Consider the following 22,593-nt stretch of genomic DNA (forward strand, 5'->3'; position numbering starts at 1 on the left):
AACATTCATGTCCAGGTGGCATACCTGCCAGGTTGCCAGAACACGCTGGCAGACGCATTGAGCAGGTCCTTCAGAGCCCACAAGTGGTGCCTGAAGGACATTGTTCTTCTACCTCTTTTACAGAAGTGGGGTCATCCCCAGATGGACCTGCTTGCCACAGTGGAGAACCAGACGTGCCTCGGTTACTTCTCGTTCCTGGGCATGGGAACAGGATCCAGAGGGGACGCCCTGGTTGCTCTGTGGCCACAGGGCCTGCTGTATGCCTTTCTCCCGTTCCCAGTTGTTCATAGGGTCCTAGCCACGATCAGGCAGTTCAAGTCCCAGGTCATCCTGATAGCCCCGGACTGGCCCAGACAGTTCTGGTATCCCATCCTGTTGGAAATTGTGTGGGACGAGCCATGGCCTCTCCTGCCTGCTCTGGACTTAATCACCCAGACCTGGGAGGAAGGTCCCCTTTACCACCCGAACATCTGGTCCCTGCACCTGACGGCCTGGCTTATCCATGGCTGATGGAGCCAGAGCTCGCTTGCTCTGAGGGTGTGCAAGCAGTTCTGCTAGGAAGCAGAAAATCGGCTACCAGATGGTCCTATGCAGCTAAACGGAAAAGGTTTTCCCTGTGGGCAGCCTGGAGGCGAGTAGACCCTTGTTCAGCCCCAATACCAGTTGTCCTTGACTACCTCTTTGAACTGCGCCAAGCAGGCCTATCTACCTCGTCTATCAGGGTCCATTTGGCGGCCTTCCACTGTGGGGTGGGCAACAGTTTCCTATTTACTAACCAGGTGGTTAAGATGTTCCCTCAAGGGTCTCGACAGGCTGTTTCCGCACATGCAGCACCTGTGCCTTGGTGGGACCTTAACCTGGTACTCACTAAACTTATGTCTCCCCCATTTGAGCCACTAGCCATGTGCTCACTTAAGTACCTGTTGCTCAAGATAACCGTTAGAGTAGCCATTTCTTCGGCGTGCAGGGTGTCTGAGCTCAGGGCTCTGACCATAGAACCTCCTTACCTCGTGTTCACCGCGGATAAGGTCAGGCTACGCCCCCGCCCAGCCTTCCTCCCCAAGGTCATTTCCTTGTTCCACATGTCACAGGACATATATTTACCGGTCTTCTTTCCGAAGCCCCACCGCTTCCCTAAGGAACAGGCCCTACATTCTCTGGATGCGAAAAGGGCATTCGCTTTTTACATAGATTGAATGAGGCACTTTCATAAATCGTCTCAGCTATTTATTTCCTTTGCGGAAAGGATGAAGGATTGCCAGTATCGGCTGTTACCTATAACCTTATCTTCCAGATGTTTGCAGATGGATTCCTTAATTACTTGCTCCATTATCTTCCCTGGTACAGAAGTTGAACTGCCTTGTCTGTAGTTTCCTGGATTGTTCTTATTTCCCTTTTTATAGATGGGCACTAGATCAAATCCTTGAGTATTCTAGGATGCATTTCATCAGGCCCTGATGACTTGCAGACATCTAACATTTCTAAGTAATTTTTAACTTGTCCTTTTTTTATTTTATCTTCTAAACTTACCCCATTCCCACTACCATTCACTATGTTAGGCATTCCTTCATCGTCAAACTTCTTGGTGAAGACCCAAACAAAGTAGTCATTAAGCATCTCTGCCATTTCCAGCTTTCCTGTTAATGTTTCTCCCGCCTCACAGAGCAATGGGCCTACCCTGTCCTTGGTCTTCCTCTTGCTTCTAATATATTTCTAGAAAGTCTCCTTGTTTCCCTTTATGTCTGTAGCTAATTTGAGCTTGTTTTGTGCCTTTGCCTTTCTAATCTTGCTCCTGCATTCCTGTATTGTTTGCTTATATTCATCCTTTGTCATTTGTCCTAGTTTCCATTTTTTATGACGACTCCTTTTTGATTTTTAGATCATGCAAGATCTCCTGGTGAAGCCAAGGGAGGTCTTTTGTCATACTTTCTGTCTTTCCTACACAGCGGAATTGTTTGTTTTTGGGCCCTTAATAATGTCCTTTTGAAAAACTGCCAACTCTTTGGTTGTTTTAGCCCCGAGTCTTGCTTCCTATGGGACCTTACCTACCAGCTCTCTGAGCTTAGCAAAATGGGCCTTCCTGAAATCTATTGTCTTTATTTTGCTGTTCTCCCTTCTACCATTCCTTAGAATCTCACTTTCACCCAAGCTGCCTTCCGCTTTCAAATTCTCAACCAGTTCCTCGCTATTTGTTAAAATCAAACCTAGAACCGCTTTCCCCCAGTAGCTTTTTAAACCTTCTGAAATACAAAGTTGTCTTCAGTGCAGTCCAAGAACTTATTGGATAGTCTGTGTCCCGCTGTGTTAGTTTCCCAACATATGTCTGATAGTTGAAGTCTCCCATCACCACCAAATCTTGCGCTTTAGATGATTTTATAAATTGCTTTAAAAAAGCCTTCTCCATCTCTTCTACCTGGGTAGGGGGCCTGTAGTGGACCCCTAGCATGACATTACTCTTTTTTACCCCTTTTAACCTAACCCAGAGACTCTCAACAGGTCTGTCTCCTACATCCATCTCCACCTCAGTCCAAGTGTGTACATTTTTAATATAGAAGGCATCACCTCCCCCCTTTTTTCCCCCACCTATTCCTCCTGAGGAAACTATACCCTTCTATACCAGTATTCCAATCATGCATATTATCCCACCAACTCTCTGATATACGAACAATGTCATAGTTGTGTTAGTTTATTAGCGCTTCAGGTTCTTCCTGCTTATTACCCATGCTTCTTGCATTTGTATGCAGGCATCCTAAGATACTGATTTGATCTTGCCTTCCAGTTCTGCCTAGTCGCTCCTTTTTTTCTGCTGTTATAGCCCACACTCCCTCCCATTTCCGACCCAGCTCCCAGGTCTCCATGTTCTTCACTTACTGTGGGCTTTGGTCACCTGCCCCGATTGAACCTAGTTTAAAGCCCTCCTCACTAGGTTAGCCAGTCTGAATCCAAATATGGTCTGCCCCTTTCTCGAAAGGTGAACCCCATCCCTGCTTAGCAATCCTTCCTGGAATAACATCCCATGGTCGAGGAAACCAAAGTCCTCTTGATGGACACCTTCTTTGCAGCCAGGCATTCACCTCCCAGGATACATCTGTTTCTGCCTGGGCCCCTACCTTTGACAGGAAGGACTGAAAAGAATACCACCAGTGCTCCAAATTCCTTCACTCTTGATCCGCTCAGTGTCACACCTTGCAGTATCATTAGCGCCCACATGGATGAGTAGCATGGGGTAGTAGTCAGAGGGCCAGATAATCCTTGGATACGAGCCCCCAGCAGGCAGCATACCTCCCGAGATGACATGTCAGGGCAACAGATGGGCTCCTCCTTCCTCCTCTGAAGAGAGTCTCCGACCACCCTACCCTACATTTCCTCCTCACAGTGGTGGCAGCAGACCTCCCAGCCTTGGGGGTACGAGGTTTCTGCTTCTCAGCTGAAGAGAGTGATTCCTTATCTCCTGTACCAAGGAGAGCGTAATGGTTTCCCAGTACCACAGTGGGAGGGTTGGGGGCAGGGGTGGAGCACTGCCTGCTGCCAGAAGTGACCTGCTGCCAGTGTCCCCCGTCCCCTGAGCCATCTCCTCCACCACCAGTCATGTGTCAGCAGTCTTGTGTAGTGGGACAGCTACCTCAGCTGTCTCCACACGAATACTGTCCAGGAATTGCTCATGGGTTCGGATGCTCCTCAGCCTCGCACTTCCTCCTGTAGCTCTTCCACCTGCTTCCTGAGAGATTCCACCAGCAGGCACCTTTCACATTGGATGGTCCCTCCAGCCTGGATTTCAGTAGGTGGGAATTGCAAGCCACAGTCCCTGCAAAACCACACCAGGATCTTGGTAGAGGCATCCATGGTCAGGTGTTCTGTCTGGCTGCAAGTGGAGGAGACGGAAGTAGTAGTGGCACAGGTGTTGCAGGTCTTCCTGACCATAGTAGGCCGCCTCCTGTCAAACTCCCTCTTAAACTCTCATGTCTGCAGCCCCCTGTCCTCTTTGCTCCCCGGGTCACTCTGCCTCAGGCTTTTAAAGTCAACAGTAACTGTGAGTCTTTGAGATACAGTGTCCACAGAGATTCCACAACTTTCTCTCCATCCCTGCTAGTTAAAGTATTGACCTAAGTTCAGTGTAAGTTGTGCGGCAGAGCGGCCACACAGCTACTAATTGAGGTTTACGGCTGCTGCATAGAGAGCTTCCTGGCTGGGGAGGGGCATTCCCTCAGCATCAGAAGCTCCCTGCTCCAGACAGTGAGCATGCTGGTAGGGAAGGGGACACAAGGGGGAGGAAGGGAGGAAGTTTGTGGCTGGTGTACGAGGGGGGCCAGAAGAGAGGGGCATTTGCAGTGTGCAGTATGATCCGGTGAGAGGAGAGGTTTGATTACAGGGATCTGATTACAGCAGCTGGGTTTGCCTGCTACTTCCTGTGAGGAGACCCAGCATGCTCCTCTTGCGTCCTGGTCTCGAAGGGGGAGCTGACAGTACGGGGTAGGTAAGGAAAATAAGGGCAGGGGGGTGCTGGCCTCTGTGCAGTGAGGTGGGGCTGAAGGGAGTTTGTGTGGGGTTTCTTAACTTGTTCCCTTCTGGACTGCAGGCAGCAAGAGGCAGACTGACTGTCTCAGCACAGCAGCCCTAGCTGGGTTGCAGACATAGGGCTCTCTCCTGAGCTGGGCTTCTATTTTTCAAGTTAGTGACACACACAAGGAGAAAGTTTCAAACAAGAACTTTTATCTGTGTTACAGGTCTCTGTTTCATTTGGATAGCATGGATCCTAAACTTTTCCCAGAGAAAATGTATAAGCCTGAGTAAATACCTTTTACTCTTCTTTCCAGTGTCAGAAAACATTGTATTAATATTTTCAAAAAGAGCATGCTTATTTCTACTTGATTCATAGATTTGTTTAGCATCTTGAAGCTTGTATATTTTTTAGGCTTTTACTTAACAGCCATGTCTTTGATTTATTTATATAGCTATTTATAGTATGCTCCATTTTGGTGTGTTTACTAGTTTGAGTTGTTAGAAAGGATAATACATTTGCTCCAAGGGTATTATTAGATTTCTTTAATTGATTTCATATTACATAAACATATTAAACATTGTTCCTCGTTAATTATCCCTCGTTTTAATTATTGCCTTCCATACATGTGGACTGTTCAAAATATATATTTATACCTAGGTTTTTTGTTTGTATTGGGACACACTGCACATTCACATACAACCTCAATATTGGTGGTGCACATAAAAAAATTCAACCCGCCCAAAAGAAAATTCAACCCATCCAAGGATGGAAATAGTTAGAGGGAACACTGGTCTCGACCACAAGGATTCTTACTGAGAAGTGCTTAAGGTCACCCCACCCTTGATACTCTCAGTTACAGAAGTCACAAGGGCTCCGAGGATGCAGGCCTGGCCCCAACAGACACAACTGTTAGAAAGACACAAATATCTTCTTGTTTGGTGGTGTACACCCAGGTGGGGAACTTGTGTGGACAATACACCCCATAGTTACTATAGTATTCTTTGAGATAAGTAGCCATATTTTCTTACCAGCCAAGCAAATTAGGGCTAAATGGTACTTTTCTTTTTTTTAAAGACACCATAATAGAGGCCCAACTTAAATGTATACCCCAAATTAAAAAACATAGCAAGAGACCTAAAAAAGAGTCACCGTGGCTTAACCACCATGTAAAAGAAGCAGTGAGGGACAAAAAGGTATCTTTTAAGAAGTGGAAGTCCAATCCTAGTGAGATAAATAGAAAGGAACATAAACACTGTCAAATCAAGTGTAAAAATGTAATCAGAAAAGCAAAAAAAGATTTGAGGAACAGCTAGCCAAAAACTCAAAAAGAAATAACAAAATGTTTTTTAAGTACATTAGGAAGCCTGCTAAAAAGCCTGTGGGTCCCGTAGATGATTGAGCTATAAAAGGAGCAATCAAGGACGATAAAGCCATTGCAGAGAAACTAAATGATTTATTTGCTTCAGTCTTCACAGCTGAGGACATTGGGGAGATTCCCAAATCTGCACCGTCCTTTGTGGGTGGTGAATCTGAGGAACTGTCCCAGATTGAAGTGTCATTAGAGGTGGTTTCGGAACAAATAGAAAAACTCAATGTTAACAAATCTCCGGGATTGGATGGCATTCATCCAAGGGTTCTAAAAGAACTCAAATGGGAAATTGCTGAGCTATTATCTGTGGTTTGTATCCTATCCCTTAAATCGGCTTCCGTACCTAATGACTGGAAGGTAGCCAACGTGAATATTTAAAAAGGGCTCTAGAGGCGATCCTGGCAATTACAGACCGGTAAGTCTAACTTCAGTACCGGGCAAATTAGTCGAAACAATAATAAAGAATAAAATTGTGAAGCATGTAGAAGAACACAATTTGTTGGATAAAAGTCAACATGGTTACTGTAAAGGGAAATCCTGTCTTACTAATCTATTAGAGTTCTTTAAAGGGGTTAACAAACATACGGACAAGGAGGATCCAGTAGCTATAGTATACTTGGATTTTCAGGAAGCCTTTGACAAGGTCCCTCACCAAAGGCTCTTGTGTAAATTACATGGCCATGGGATAAGAGGGAAGGTCCTTTCTTGGATTGAGATCTTGTTAAAAGACAGGAAACAAAGGGTAGGAATAAATGGTAAATTTTCAGAATGGAGAAGGGTAACTAGTGGTGTCCCCCAAGGGTCAGTCCTGGGACCAATCCTTTTCAAGTTATTTATAAATGATCTGGAGAAAGGGGTAAGCAGTGAGATGGTAAAGTTTGCAGATGATACCCAACTGTTTAGGATAGTCAAGACAGAAGCGGACTGTGAGGGACTCCAAAGAAGATCTCACCAAACAGAGCAACTGGGCAACAAAAATGGCAAATGAAATTTAATGTGGATAAGTGTAAAGTAATGCACATCAGGAAAAATAACCCCAACTATACGTACAGTATGGTGGGGGCTAATTTGGCTATGACGAATCAAGAAAGAGATCTTGGAGTTATCATGGACAGTTCTCTGAAAACTTCCACGCAGTGTGCAGCGGCGGTCAAAAAGGCAAATAGGATGCTAGGAATTATTAAGAAAGGGATAAAAAATAAGACCCAGAATATCTTACTGCCCCTGTATAAAACTATGGTACGCCCACATCTTGAATACTGTGTACAAATGTGGTCTTCTCACCTCAAAAAAGATATTTTGGCCTTGGAAAGGGTTCAAAAAAGGGCAACTAAAATGATGAGGGGTTTGGAACGGGTCCCATATGAGGAGAGGTTAAAGCGACTGGGACTTTTCAGTTTGGAAAAGAGGAGACTGAGGGGGGATATGATAGAGGTATACAAAATCATGAGTGGTGTGGAGAGGGCGGATAAAGAAAAGTTATGTATTAGTTCCCTAAATAGAAGAACTAGAAGACACCAAATGAAATTAATGGGTAGCAGGTTTAAAACTAATAAGCGAAAGTTCTTCTTCACACAGCATGTAGTCAACCTGTGGAACTCCTTGCCAGAGGAGGCTGTGAAGGCTAGGGCTATAACAGAGTTTAAAGAGAAGCTAGATAATTTCATGGAGGTTAGGTCCATAAAAGGCTATTAGCCAAGGTATAAAATGGTGTCCTTGGCCTCTGTTTGTCAGAGGGTTGAGAGGGATGACAGGAGACAAATCGCTTGATCATTGTCTTCGGTCCACCCTCTCTGGGGCACCTGGTGTTGGCCACTGTCGGCAGACAGGCTACTGGGCTAGATGGACCTTTGGTCTGACCCAGTACGGCTGTTCTTATGTTATATTCTTTTCAAGCTGATAGTTGAAAAGAGGACAGCCAGCCATCTTGCTGAAAGGAATGTTCAGACCTCATTCAGTTGTGGGTTTTGTTTAACAGTAAGTTACCATATGATGTTACATCTGAGCAAGCCTTGGCCCATGAAGAGGTGAGAACACGCCTAGATGCGTCCATCAAAAACATGCGGACAGTGACAGACAAGTTCCTGACAGCCATCATCAGCTCAGTGGAGAAAATCCCGTGAGTACCAATGGACTGTACCATTGCTTTATGAAAACTGTTGTAGACATCATGCTCCCAAAGGTCTTACTTGTCGTCTTGTTTCTTTTGCAGTTATGGCATGCGCTTCATTGCTAAGGTTCTGAAAGATTCACTGCATGAGAAATTTCCTGATGCTGGTGAGGATGAGCTGCTGAAGGTAAGGACCTAAATAACCTTTGTCCTCTTAGTAAAGAGTAGTGTTTGTGATTGCAAATCAGGCTCCTAGCCAGCCTGGCTATTTCAGAGGTAGATCTATGTTTCATCCTGCTCACTGGAACACACATAATCTTTTAGATTTTAGTGCTGTCTCATTAAGGACGTAGATTTTTGTGTTGTGTGTGAATGTTATTGTGTATGGTACAGAGCTTAGAAGGAGGGATGCTGTCACTTCTGCCTTGTTAATTTCCTTTGTCCATTTGTTCTTCCCAGTTTCCTTGACTTGCTGTATAGTTTCTGCCAGCAAGTGATTCATTTATTGATGCTGAAGCAATTACAGCAAGGTCTTCCTTTCTTAAAGAGACAATCTCAGGTGAAAAATGCATATTAAAAATTCCAATACGGTAACTCCTTGCTTAAGTTGTAGTTATGTTCCTGGAAAATGTTTACTTTAACAATGATAAGCAAATCCAGTTTCCTCATAAGAATGAATGTAAATAGGGTGGGGCTTAGATTCCAGGGAATTTTTTTTCAGAAGACAGAAGAGAGTATATATTGTGACAGACCTAACCCAGCAGCCTGCCACACTTTTTAGTAGAAGGCAGGTATACAGGGCACTGGCTACATGGTTTTCTCTTTCCAGAATAAACTGCTAGAGCCTGCTGTAATAAAATGAAGGCAGGAAAATGCCTGAGGCTAATTAATTAGATTGCTCCCATAGGCAAGTCACTCAACACCTGCAGCCAATTATAGCCAGTGGGGTCGCTTTAAAAAGCCTCCCCTATGTAAGGAGAGGTAGAAGACAAAGAGTGACGGACCATAAGGAGGAGAACAAGAAGGTGTGTATGAGTTGAGAGCAGGTTAAGAGGTACCGTAGGGAGACGCTTTGGAGGGGTTGTTTTGGGAAGTGACCCAGGGAAAAAGTTGCCAAGTCAGAAAGAAAAACAACCTTGACTGCAGCTACTACTTTAGAGTCCTCAGGCCGTAACCCAGAGTAGTAGGCGGGCCCAGGTTTCCCCCACACCAACACAAAGCCTGTTCCAAGAAAGGAGACCAGGACTATCAAGGGGTTTTCTCCCCAAAACCACGGCCTAGCCTGTGATGAGTATAGCTCACTAAGCTGTGGACCTGGCCTCTTGTAAAGAGAAAGGAGTTGTGTATAGGACCACAATGAATCTGAGGCTATTATCATCCACCAGTAGCACGAGACGCATAGGGCATAGCTAGAACTGTGCCACGACTGCTGTCGGAGTGGGATTTTTCACAGCGCAGCAGAATGACGAGAGTCAAAGGAAAAGCAAAACAAAACATGTTTTCACCTAGGTGCTGGCATTGGGGTTTTTCTCTTTACTCTCCAGCCCCCCTCTCCAAGCACTACTTTTTGTTTGATTGGGATCAAAGGCTCATCCTAATGGTAGACATAGTGAAAGCTCTGGTCCAAGCCACAATGCCTCAACAAGAGGTCCACCCGGATGCAGGAGATGGCACTCCAGGAGGCTACCCGATTACAAGAAAAAACCAATCAGTTGCTGATAACTCAAGCAGCCTCTGATTGGGCCTTCCTCCACGAGGTGGTGGATCAATTGAAGATCCTTACCAGCTGGACTTCGGGGCCTGAAGGAACCCAAATCCTGAGGGCCATGGGCTGCCTGCTGAACATGATGGTGGAGGGTGATATGGAATTTTATCTCCTAACGTTTGAGAGAACTGCTTAGGGGAAGCCATGGCCACAGGAGTTGTGGGCCAGCATACTTGCCCCTTTTCTTTGTGGGGAGGCCCACTGAGCCTACTCGGATCTACCCGCCTGGGACGCTGCTGATTACTCCTGGCTGATGGAGGAAATCCTTGCCCGTTCAGGAGTAACAGCTGCTGTACAGCTGGAAGTACCAAGAGAACAGACCACCTAGAACCCAGCTGTATGATGGATACACCTTGCTTGGAAGTGGCTATGGCCTGAGGAGCACAGCTAAGAGTACATTTTGGAGATACTGGTAATCGACCAGTTCATGTGAAAATTACCATTAAATCTTCGTGTGCAGGTGGGCCTACAGTGAAACAATCACCTTGGTGGAAAGGCTAACAGCGAGAGAGTTGACCTGCCTACTTAAGAGAGCCCCCATGTGAAGCAGACCTCTGATGCCAACCTCAAGAATTCCAATTCCCAGATGCCTAGGGAGCCCTAAGTGGAAGAGAAGGGGTGCTGATAACCAGTCTGGAACACAGAATGGGAGTCGTTTGGGTGGAGGGGGCCCTGAGGAAAAACCCCTTACCCACCAGACAGGAAAAATTAGATATAGGTGTTACAGAGTTGGGGAGTGGGGCCACATAGTGGCTCAGTGCCCCAACCAGGAAGAGCCCATGCAGTGTTGTCTAGGAGATTGGAGTGACACATGTGCCCTGCTCAATCTGGTGGGGGTCGCAGTTACCCCCCACAATTATACCAGGCCAGTAAAAGTATATGAGGTAGCAACTATGGCACTCGTAGACCAGTGTTTCTTAAACTGTGTTCTGTGGCATGCCGCTTTGCCACAAGGCAATCGGAGGTGTGCTGCAGAGGACAACAGAATTCAAAATGATCTCCCTTAAAGGGGCAAGCGACTTTTTGTTTGTTTGTTTTTTTGCTCAGTAACTTTCCCCTGAGCCTTTTTCCCCCCCTCGATAACTTTCTCATCAACCCTTCACCACCTCCCACCCCCGAACTTTTTATTTTTGCTCAACAAAAAATCCTTGGTGTTCCTCATAAAAAAAAAATTGGTGTTCCTTGGTCTTAACAAGTTTAAGAAACACTGTTGTATACTCTGGAAGCACTGTCACCCTGATTTCTGGCAAGTTAGTCAAGCCCGGCCAATTAGCACAGGCTAACTGGACAGCGGTGACTTGTGTCTACGGGACTGTTAATCACTGCCCCAGCATATCAGTGAAAATAGAAATCCAGGAGGACCACAATAAGGTAACCGTAGGGATTGTTCCCCAGCTCCTGTACCCTGTGTTTAAAGGGAGGGATTTTCCTGGGTTTGAAGGCCTACTCCCTCTGGAAAGGCAAGATGGAGAGAAGCTCACTGAGTTAGGGGAAACTAACTTTGTTTCTGGAGATGTCCCAGGAACTATTCCCCATCCCCAGTAGAGGCAAGAAGACCAAGAGGGAACGGAGGGTGGCCAAGGCCTTAGGTACCTGAATCTTGCAGCAGGCACAAAAGGCCTCCTGTGTAGGTCAACAGACCCAAGTTGCACAGGGAGAGAACCCAGAAATACAGGAGGGTCCCAAAACCAGTACCGATCCAGAGCCTCTAGTTTCATCTGAAACAGAAGGACCTGGGGAGTTAGTTCTACTAAGCCCCCCGGGAGGATGGCGTTTGACTGGGACCAAGTAGAACATCCCAGGTACGAGAGTGCCAGAAAGGAGGTGGCTGAGAGAGATGGGGCATTTGTTGCGGGAAAAACCCAAGGTCTGGGTCCTTATTTCATAATGAGAAGGGACCTCACATACCAGGTAATACCCCTGCAGGATCAAGAGGTACACCGACTTCTGGTAACCCAGAAGCACCGGAGGGCAATCCTGAGCTTTGCTCATAGTCACATTTTTAGGGGGGCACCTGCGAGTTGAGAAAACTCAAACAAGAATTTTACACAGGTTCTTCTGACTGGGAGTCCACAATGATGTTCAGCGATATTGTGCCTCCTGCCCTGAGTGCCAGCTATACAGCCCTTTCCCCCCATCTAAGAGCCCCTTTGGTAGCCCTGCTGATCATCGAAATCTCCTTTGAGTGGATTGCCATGGACCTGCTGGGGCCTTTGGAAAAAACAGCCCAGGGCCACCAATATATATTAGTTATTTTGAATTATGCTCTCAGGTACCCCAAAGCTGTCCCCTTAAACACAGCTTCTAAAAATAGCATCAAAGAATTAGCAGCAGTCTTCTCTTGAGTGGGGTTACCCAAGAAGATACTCACCGATCAAGGGACCCCATTTATGTGCAGGGTGATGAAAGACCTCTGTGCCTTTCTCCTGCGGCCCTCTGTCTACCACTCTCACACCGATGGCTTGGTTGAAAGATTTAATCGGACCCTGAAGTCCATGATCAAGAAAGTGGTCAACAAAGACGGAAAGGATTGGGTCATGCCATTACCCTACCTTATGTTTGCCATCTGAGAGGTTCCCCAGGCCTTTTGTATGGCCGCCACCGTCGGATCATACTAGACATAGCCAAGGACATTTGGGAGGAGGAGCCAACCATGGGGAAACAATGTAGTAGAACATGTATTACAAAAGAGGGACCAAATCACATAGGTTTCCTATTGTGCAGAAACACATGGAGGGAAGCCCAACGAGCATATTATAATCGTCAAGCAAACGTTCAGCGGTTCCAGCCTGGAGACCAAGTAATGATACTAGTACCCATGGCAGAAAGTAAGCTGTTGGCCCAATGGCAAGGACCATATGAAATAATTGAACCTGTGTGTGGGCGGGGAGGGGATGAATTATAAGATATGTCTACTGGGATTCTAGAAGCAAATACAAATATATCACATTAACCACCTGAATCCCTGGCAAGCTCAAGAGGCCTGTATGGTAACCCATGGAAATCTGCCTCCGACACATGAATCTTCGGTACAGGTGCAGATATCCACTAACCCAGTGTTTCCCAATTGGTGCTCCGCGAAACCCTGGGGTTCCGCGGAGCACAACGAGGGGTTCTGCAAGGAGCCGGCGCTCCCCCGCCCCCTCTGAAAAAGAGAGAGAGAGAGCTGGCTAGCCAGCATGGAGCTGGTCCCGACCCCGTGCGCGCACGTCCTCCCAGCCCGGCCCCAGAGCGTCTCTCCCCCAGACCTGTCCCTGCTGTGCGTGACCTTCCCTGAAGGTGAGCGCCGGCCCCGGGAGTGCTGCAGAATGGCCACCCGCGTTCTGGGGGGGGGGGGGGGCGGGGGGCGCCGGCCCCGAGCTTGCGGCACTTGGGGGGGGGGGGCGCCCCTGGGCGGCCGCCCCCGGGCACACAAGTGTCCCTGCCCTCTGGCGCCCGGCGGGCGAACGGCCACACCCCCTGGCGCCCGGCAACCTCCAGTGGTTGGGGACCATTGCACCAAAGGGACAGAGGTGGAAGAGAGACAATTGCCAGGGGGCCAAGCGCAGACAATGAGGAAAAGGGCAGGAGGGGAGAGGAGGGGTCAGTGGGAGGGGGGACAGGGTGATGCTGGGAGGGGAGAGGGTAAGAGCATTGGGGGATAAAGGGGTGAGGGGAGGTGCTGGGAGAAGGCTTGAAAGAAGGGGTGGGCATGAGGAAGGCTGGGTTGGAGCAAGTCATGTGAGAGGGCAGAGGGGAATGGGGGCAGAGGGTAGTGAGGGGGTGGGCATCAGGGAAAAATGGAGCAAAGGGGGCAGGGGAAGTGAGGGAAGGGGGAGGCACCAGGAGGGTGCACGGGTAAGAGAAAGTGCAGGTGCCAGGGGATTCTGGGGGTGAAGCAGAAGGGCAGACACCTGCAGGGGAGGGACCACCATCAGAGGAGAGACGCAGGGCAGGTTTGTAGAGGGAGGTGTTAGGAGAGGGGATGAGGAGGGGTAGCTCACATGATCAGAGTGGGGCTACTGGAGAAATGGTCACAGGGAGGAGAGAAGGGCTGGTGGAGGGGGGCAGGTTGCAGGAGGGCTGAGGACAGTGAGAAGAACAGGAGTCAGGACAGCAGAGGAGGGTGAGGAGTGGGGAGGGGGGGCAGCAGGCACCAGGGGAGCTGACATGGCAGCAGAGGAAAAAGGTAGAGGTTTAAAAATATTTATTAATAACTTGGGTGCCACATCCAAACAAGCCACATGAACTCAATACTGGTGCATAACACAAAATTCATTTTGCTCATGTGAGGAAACTCTTAGGCTATGTCTACACTGGTTGTTTCTTGTGCAAGAACACATCCACTCTTCCATGTGCGAGCTGTGCTTTTGCACAAGAGCATCTATGGCAGTGTGGACACTCTCTTGTCCAAGAAAGTGCCAATGGCCATTTAATCCATAGGGCTTTCTTGCTCAAGAAATTCATGTTGCCTATCTACACTGGCCTCTTGCGCAAGAATAGTTGCTCAAAGGGGTTTATTCCTGAGTGGGAGCATCGTAGTTCTTGTGGAAGAAGCCCTGATTTCATACATGAGAACGTTAGTGTACTTGCGCAAGAACACACGGCCAGTGTAGACAGGCAGCAAATTTTTGCGCAAGAGCGGCCGCTTTGGCACAAGATCGTGCCAGTGTAGACACAGCCAAGGCAGGGGCAGGGAATCAGCACTGGCTCAGCATGTCTACATGGTTTGGGGGAAGGTGCAGGGAAATTGAGCGCAGCTGGGTTGCAGAGTGGGGAGGTCTGGGGAGCTGGGCAGTGGGGTGGGGTGGGGGGGGGGGTGTGGAGCTCAGAGCTCAGTTTGACTGCAGGAGGAGGGAGGTGCCAGGAACCAGGGCTAGACTCAAGGGGAGGGAGAGACAGGGAATGGGCTCTTGGCTCAGCAGTTTTGAGGGGCTTGGAGGAGGTGCAGGGAAACGGGGCTCAGCTGTGCTGTGGGGGTGGCATGCAGGGAACCAGTGCAGGGCTCAGCTGGGCTGAGGTGGATGGGGGAGGGCATACAGAACAGACAGGCAGCTCAGCTGGGCTGTGAGGGGCTGCAGGGAACTGGTGCTGCACTCCCTGGGATTGTGAGGGATGGTTCTGGGGGAAGTGCAGGGAACCAGCAGGGGTGGGCAGCTTAGTTCTGTTGCAGGGGATAGAGGTGCAAAGAAGCCTAGTGGGGAAGGGGGGGGGACCAGGAGCCCTGAAATGACCTCCCCTGGTCCAAAAATTCCTCATCTGGGACCAGTCAGGTCTAGAGGGTGCCAGATCAGGGAGGTCCAACTCCTACCCAAGTCCCCTCCTCGCACCCTCCCTCGTAGCCAGACACCCTACATCCAGCCTGCTTCTGCACCCTACCTATCTGGTCTGCACCCTGCCCAGACCTTGTCCCCTTCCGCCCCCCAGCTCCCTCCCAGATCCTGCACCCCATCCCTATCCCGCTCCTTGGCAGCCCTGCCATCCTCCTTAGCACCGCCCTGGCCCCAGCACCTTGCCTCACACCCCAGGACTCAACACCGCCCTGGCCCTGGCCCCAGCCCCAGCCATCCACGCTAGCACCCAGCAGCACCCTGTTCCTTGTCCTAGCACCCTGCCGGTCACCCTAGTGCCCAGCAGGACCATGTCCCTGACCCCAGCACCCTGCCACCTGCCTGTCCCAGCACCTTGCCCCAGCACCCTGCCACCTGAGCCAGCATCCTTCCACCCAGCAGCACCCTCTCCCCAGCACCCACTAGCACTCTGTCGCCTACCCCCACCAGCACATTTGGGACCACATTAGTGAGGCTTGGGGGTTTTTGGAGGAGCTTTTTTTTTGGTTTTTTGCATCTCACTTGTGTGGCCCCAACTGACTTTTCTGTGGGTCAGTGACCTTTGACTCAAAACAGGTTCCTCACTCCTCTCACATATAAAGACAATGCTAAAACCTTTTGAGTTTGACATAATATTTTATTTAAAAATGAAGCCAGGCCAACAAGCCCCCATTTGGGGCCAAACCCCCATTTCACTGCAACATCATAACACTCCTGCACCACCTGACCCCAAATCTGAGCCTATCATACACTGGAACCCCCGTCCTGAGCCTCTTACATCCCCACACTCCTGCATCCCCACATCCTCCATCTTCTGCCACAACATTCCTCCACCATCCACACGTCACAAATCTGTGTCCTGAGCCCATCATACTCACAACCTTATTGCCCTGAGTCCCTCACATATCCAGCCCAAACTCCTGCACCCTCACATCCACAAGCCCTGGCTTGCTCAGCACCCCAACCTTCCACCTGAACCCAACACTCCCCAGCCTAGAGCCCCCTCCCTGAGTCAACAGCCCTTTCTCCTGCATCCAAATTCCCTCCCAGAGCTTGTACTTCTCACCCCTTCCCACACCCAAATCCCTCATTCCCACCCCACATCTTACTCACTAGGTTGAGACAAGTATAAGGGCTGGGTATAGCAAGTGATGGAGAGGAGGGGAACAGAGTGGATGAGGCCTCACAGAAAGGAGATGGGGGGGGGGTCTTGGGTCATGAATTGGTGGGTCCCTCTCTCCTCCCACGCCCCCCCCCCTTTTTTTGCTTGACAAACGTAGGGGTTCCTTGAAATTTTGAAAAGCTGAAAAGGGTTCCTCAGCCAAATAAAATTGGGAAACACTGCTCTAACCTAACAACCAGACAGAGGGAAGAGGTATCAGAGATGATCCTCCACCACCAGGATGTATTCTCAACACCTGAGTGACCTGGTTATCATAAACCCTGGGGCCAGAGTAACAATGAAGCCCTACTGGGTGCCAGCGGCAAACAGGGAAGAAATAAGAGTGGAAATAAAGAAGATGCTGGAGATGGGGATAATTCAAGAATCACACAGTCCAGCCCTATAGTGCTAGTGCCAAAACCAGATGGCACAGTAAGAGTACGTCTATGCCTCATCCCTGGGAGGTCGACAAATGCCTTTGATGTTGACCGTGGAGCGTCCAGACTACCGCGCTGAACCGACAAACAGCTGATCAGCTCAGCTGAAGCGGCGATTATTTAAATCGCCGTTTCATTTTCCTCTGCCAGGTAGTCTAATCTACATGCCTCAGTCGCCAGAGGCATGTAGTCTAGACGTACCCTAAGATTCTGCAATGACTTTTGTTGGCTAAATGAAATATATCAGTGTGACGCATATCCGATTTCCCCGCATAGATGAACTAGTAGACTGGTTGGGCAATGCCTCATACCTAACAATAACTTAACCAGATCCCATTATCTGAGGATGCGAAAGAGAAGACAGCGTTCTCCACTCCCGATGGTCTGTTCCAATACATGGTCCTTCCTTTTGGCCTACATGGGGCCCCTGCTACATTTCAGCGCCTCATAGACAGGCTGCTAGGTCCCCATGCTAGTTATGCTGCCACCTATTTAGATGATGCAGTCACCCACATCCCAGACTGGGAAACGCACCTGGAAACGGTAGAGGCACTTCTTGATGCTTTTCAGTGAGCTGACCTGACAGCAAACCCCCAGCCAAGTGTGCTGTAGGATTCACAGAAGCCAAATACCGTTGTTATATAGTGGAGAAAGCCTGGAAGGACCCCGACTGAGTAAGTTGGAAACCATCCAAAGCTGGTCCCAACCAAGACCAAAAAACAGGTGTGGGTGTTCCCAGGAATTGTGGGGTACTCCCGGAGGTTTATTCCCTATTTTGCCACACAGGTCAGTCCCCTAACAGACTTAATAAAAGCCTGTGGACCCAATCTAAGGGTTATTTAGGGAAGTGGCCTGGGAAAAAAAGCTGCCAAGTTGGAAGGAAAAACAACCTTGATTGCTGCTGCTACTTTAGAGTCCCTGGGCTGTAATCTGGAGTAGTGGGCGGGCCCGGGTTCCCCACATACCTTCCCCCACTCCAACACAGACCTGCCCCAAGAAGGGAGACCAGGACTATCAAGGGGTTTTCACCCCAAAACCACAGACTAGCCTGTGATGAGTATAGCTTACTAAGCTGTGGACCTGGCCTCTTGTAAAGAGAAAGGGGTTGTGTATAGGACCAGAGTGAGTCTGAGGCTAGTATTATCTGCCAGTAGCGCAAGAACCACGGGGCAAGGCCAGAGCTTTGCCACAATACACATCCAGTATACATTTTTAACCATCATAAACAATCCTGTAAACAGCAGTGCTGCTTGTGAAGCTAGATTGAGGTGATAGCCAGAGGTGGAATATATCCCAGAGTATATCTGGTTCTAAATGATGAACTAACATGCTGCTGAGCCCTCAGGGGTTCATGTGTTGCTGTTAATATAGCCTCACCGTCTACAAGGCAGCATGGTCTGAGGCAGAGAGGAAATAGAATAAACGCAGCAGTGACTGCAAACATTTCCCTGCAGAATCTGAATATGAAGAACCCACACTATCCCGCTGGAGTGCCCTGCTCTCTCCTCCAGATGGTGCATACACGGTGCACGTGTGTGAATGAGAGAGAGAGACACTGTTTGTGTGTGTCAGAGAGGGGCAGACAGAGACGTGGATTGCCCCTTTCAAGTACGTTGGCCCCACTTCAAGAGCACTGCACTGGACCAAGAAATCCAAACACAAGACTCTGTAACTGTGATATCCTTTGTGGAGATTGGGTACAGAGTTGGGGGCTCAATGTGGAGTGGAGGACATCGTGACATCAGAACCCCTCTCCCCCATCTTCTTCTCCCCTCACCCCCAGAGCAAATGGTAGGCTCCTGGGAGCAGCTCCAAGTCGGAGAACAGGAGTAGCATGGCAGTAAAGGAGAGAGGCAGTTGAACTGCAGCAGCCTCGCTGCATCCCCTTCATGAAACTGAAGGGAGCTGGTGGGGGGCTGCCAATCTAGCATGTTGGCCAACCCACCCTTAAAAGGACAGACTGTTTCCAGAAAATCCTGCAAATAGTGGACAGAACAGGCATCCAAACAATGTTCTGAGGGAGTATTGCACAACTTTAAAATAGCCTATGATCTAATAGATAAACAATGTTACAAAACAAAACAACTTTAATTGAGGAGTTACTGTGTTCGTATCTGGATAGTACAATTAGAACCTCTGTTGCATTTCAGCAGCAGGATACACCACATAACTTTTCACCATATCTACGGGGGGAGGGATAGCTCAGTGGTTTGCGCATTGGCCTGCTAAACCCAGGGCTGTGAGTTCAATCCTTATGTAGGCCGTTAAGGGATTGGGGCAAAAATTTGTCAGGGATGGTACTTGGTCCTGCTGTGCAGGCAGGGGACTGGACTCAATGACCTTTCAAGGTCCCTTCCAGTTCTAGGAGATAGGCAATCTCCATTATTTTAATTTTTTACTGTACGCTAGCACTGTCTAATTAGTGCCTGTTTTCTGGTTTTCATTCAGTATTGACATGTGGCAATTCTCAACTTACAGATACATTTGAAATTCCAAAGCTTTTTCACTGAAATTAAAAAATAATAATGAAAACATTTTTTATTTCCATAAACCCCCATTTAATTAACAAACCCTAAGTTTAAATCATAGCATGCCTGATAGTGTCTCTTTAAACTGCTCTGCTTCTACTTTATATAAAAAAAATCTGAATGCTGTTTTCTTCTCTCTTCTAGTTCTGTGCTTTCCCACACTGAAGCATCGATTCTAGACTTTCTGTTCAGGTGATTTAACTTTTTTCCAACTGTAAATTTAGAGAGAAAGCTGCAACTTTCCCTAAGCTTTCCTGTAGAGCTCCTCCTTGTAGAAACAATATAGTTGTAAAGATGGCAAAATCTTAGTCTTAGTGGTAGAATTAATGCTCACATATGATTCATAAAGGCTTACGAACAGACATGGTCCCATATAACACAATTATCTTTATTTTTTTCTTAGGGAATGTCTGTATTAAAGCCAGAAGGTCAGTTTAAGATTTGCAACTCCAGCTACATAAATCATGTAGCTGGAGCTAGCATACCTTAGGCTGAATTTTGGAGCCATCCCCTCAGCATGAGGTCGACAGGAGAAACTCTGCCCTTCACTTCCATTACTCCTCACAACTGCATGGAATACCGCAGTCAACAGGGATACTTTCAGTGTCCGATTTAGTGGGTCTTTACTAGACCCGTTAAATCGAACGACAAAAGATCAACCACTGCAGCATTGAGCTCCATGCAGTGAAGACAGGTCCTTTGTTTAGTCACTTATTAATGGAGAATAACAGAAAGGTAGCCGTGTTAGTCTCATCTTGGTAAAACAAAAAAAGCAGTTATGTAGCACTTTAAAGACTAGCAAGATAGTTTCATATTCTGAAAGTGAATTGGCATGACCATTATATAACAGAGGGATACAATGAAAGAAGTAAACAAATTACAAACTAACGAATCAGCTACATAGAACAGAAGGTGGGGGCGAGCAGATAAGGAAGGGTATGTCTACACTACCCCGGTAGTTCGAACTAGCGGGGTAATGTAGGCATACCGCAATTGCAAATGAAGCCCGGGATTTGAATTTCCCGGGCTTCATTTGCATAAGCGGGGCGCCGCCATTTTTAAATCCCCGCTGGTTCGAACCCCATGCCGCGCTAGGTAGTTCGAACTAGGCTTCCTAGTTCGAACTACCGTTACTCCTCATTCCACGAGGAGTAACGGTAGTTCGAACTAGGAAGCCTAGTTCGAACTACCTAGTTCGTGCCGCGTGTTGCCGTGCGGCACGGGGTTCGAACCAGCGGGGATTTAAAAATGGCAGTGCCCCGCTTATGCAAATGAAGCCCAGGAAATTCAAATCCCGGGCTTCATTTGCAATTGCGGTATGCCTACATTACCCTCCTATTTCGAAATAGGAGGGTAGTGTAGACATACCCGAAGAGACAAGGAAGGAGGAAAATCTTAATTGTAAGAGCGGCGAGGAGTCCTGTGGCACCTTATAGACTAACCGAAGTGTTGGAGCATAGTCTATAAGGTGCCACAGGACTCCTCACCGCTTTTGCAGATTCAGACTAACACAGCTACCCCTCTGATACTTAATTGTAAGAGTCAGTTAAGTGGCTGATCTGGAGTTACTACGAATATCAAAAGGTGGGGAGACTGTCTTTGTAATGTGTAAGGTAATTATCATCTATATTAAGGCCCATTCGCAATGTGTTTAATTTTAGCATAAATAAGTTCTGCTTTACCCGGTGGGTAATTGAGTTTTATGAATGCTTGGTAAAGATCTTGAAGCTTTTGGTCTCTGTCAGTGGGATTGGAGCAGATGCGGTTGTATCTAAGGGCTTGACTATAGACGATGGATCATATGGTGTGTCCTGGATAGGCGCTGGAGGCATGTAAGTAAGTGTAGCAGTCAGTGGGCTTCCTGTAGAGACCAGCTTACATGTGGTGGAGAATGTGGGCAAAGTCATTTCGCGTAAATAATATAGGACAAAGTTCAAGAAATTAAATTATAATTTTTTAGTTATGTGCTTGCAAAAGGGAAGTAAAAGAACAGTTTTAAATTTGTAGGATTTCTACTTCAAACATTATTCATTTTATTGAATAATTATCATACATAGGAAATTTAAATCAGAAATTCTTAATGCTTCCATTACTCTTTCCGTAACTAATTTGCAGGGCTCGACAAACCGCTGTTTCTCCTTGCCCAGGTTGAGTAGATTTCAGCCAGTCGTTCCGTTCTCCCCGTTCACTAGCGCTGCACGCATGCGCAGTGCCGGTCTGGCGCATGCCCAGTACAGGGCTGGCAAGTAGATCTCACCATGGTTTGTCGAGCCCTGCTAATTTGAATTAGTTTGTGATTTGTAACAGTAAAAAAATGTTTTGCACTAAAATGATAGTTGAATAGGCAACTTGATTTTAATTTTGTTAGCAAATATTTTTATGAACTCTCATCATAATAGTCATGACTTTTTTGCAAATGAAAAACAAAAGTAATTATTTAAACCTTTCACCTAGCATAGTCTGGTGTAAAAAGTAGCGCATTCAGCTAATATAAGTGCAGGATTGTCTATGCAAAATTTGGTATCTGCGGGTAATCCCGAAGTATGACTTTATTTTGCAAATATGAGTCCACAAACAAACTCTTCAAAATGTGCCATATATGATCACACAGCAGTTCATAGCAGTTACTTAAATGGAAAAATAATACCAAGGAAGTGCTTTTCTCAGCTTCATTTAGCATGGACACTCTAATTGACAATTTCTTTCCCCCTTTTTTTTTCCTTCTATCCCCCCCTCTGTCTCTCTCTCCTCTATTTATTTAAAAACTGGATCCCTTAAACTCCATTCATCTGAAGAAGTGGGTTGTGCCCATGAAAGCTCATGATACTATCTACATGTTTTGTTAGTCTCTAAGGTGCGGCAAGACTGGTCGTTGTTTTTTAAGTTTTACCAAGGAAGTACTTTATTTTTAAAAGTTCTGGAATGTCTGAACCCTGTCACCTTCCATCTTGTTTTGTTGAAGTGTTTAGCTGGTTCCTCCCATTTTAACCGTTTGTTCAGGAGTTTAGGCTCTTCTGTGCATCAAATCACTTGGAAATTGAAAGATCATGTGGTATGACAACACTCCACAACAACCAGAAAAGTTTCATTGCTTGGCAGAAAGCCACTGTGAGAATAAATGATGAGGAGTCTTGTGGTACCTTGAAGGCTGTCAGCTGTCAGCCCACTTGGTCAGATGCATGAAGTGGAATCTTCAATTTGGCAGCAATGTATATACATGCAAAGAAGGGATTGTTCTGTTACCATGTGGAAGACCAGTTCTAAGGAGGTCAGTTCCATCAGGATGGAATGTTACCCACTCCCAACAGTTGATATCCTTTTGGTATTCTCACCTTCTTATTAACTGTTTAGTGTGGGCCACATCCACCCTGATTTGAATTGGCCTCATTAGCACTGGTCCTCCAGATAGTAA

The 22,593-nt window shown here is 47.4% G+C and overlaps 1 protein-coding gene across 2 annotated transcripts in view; it reads left to right on the top strand.

The window, feature by feature from the left end:
• Positions 1–22,593, top strand: part of IQGAP1 (IQ motif containing GTPase activating protein 1) — a 261,663-nt gene that overhangs the window by 186,949 nt on the left and 52,121 nt on the right. For both annotated transcript variants that reach the window (XM_075916963.2, XM_075916961.2), the window contains exons 27-28: positions 7,849–7,989; positions 8,083–8,167. In XM_075916963.2, the coding sequence (XP_075773078.1) occupies positions 7,849–7,989; positions 8,083–8,167 (226 nt within the window). The remainder of the gene's footprint in view (positions 1–7,848; positions 7,990–8,082; positions 8,168–22,593) is intronic.

This window comes from Pelodiscus sinensis, chromosome 14 (assembly GCF_052426305.1).
Source record: "Pelodiscus sinensis isolate ZL-2025 chromosome 14, ASM5242630v1, whole genome shotgun sequence".
Lineage (NCBI taxonomy): Eukaryota > Metazoa > Chordata > Testudines > Trionychidae > Pelodiscus > Pelodiscus sinensis.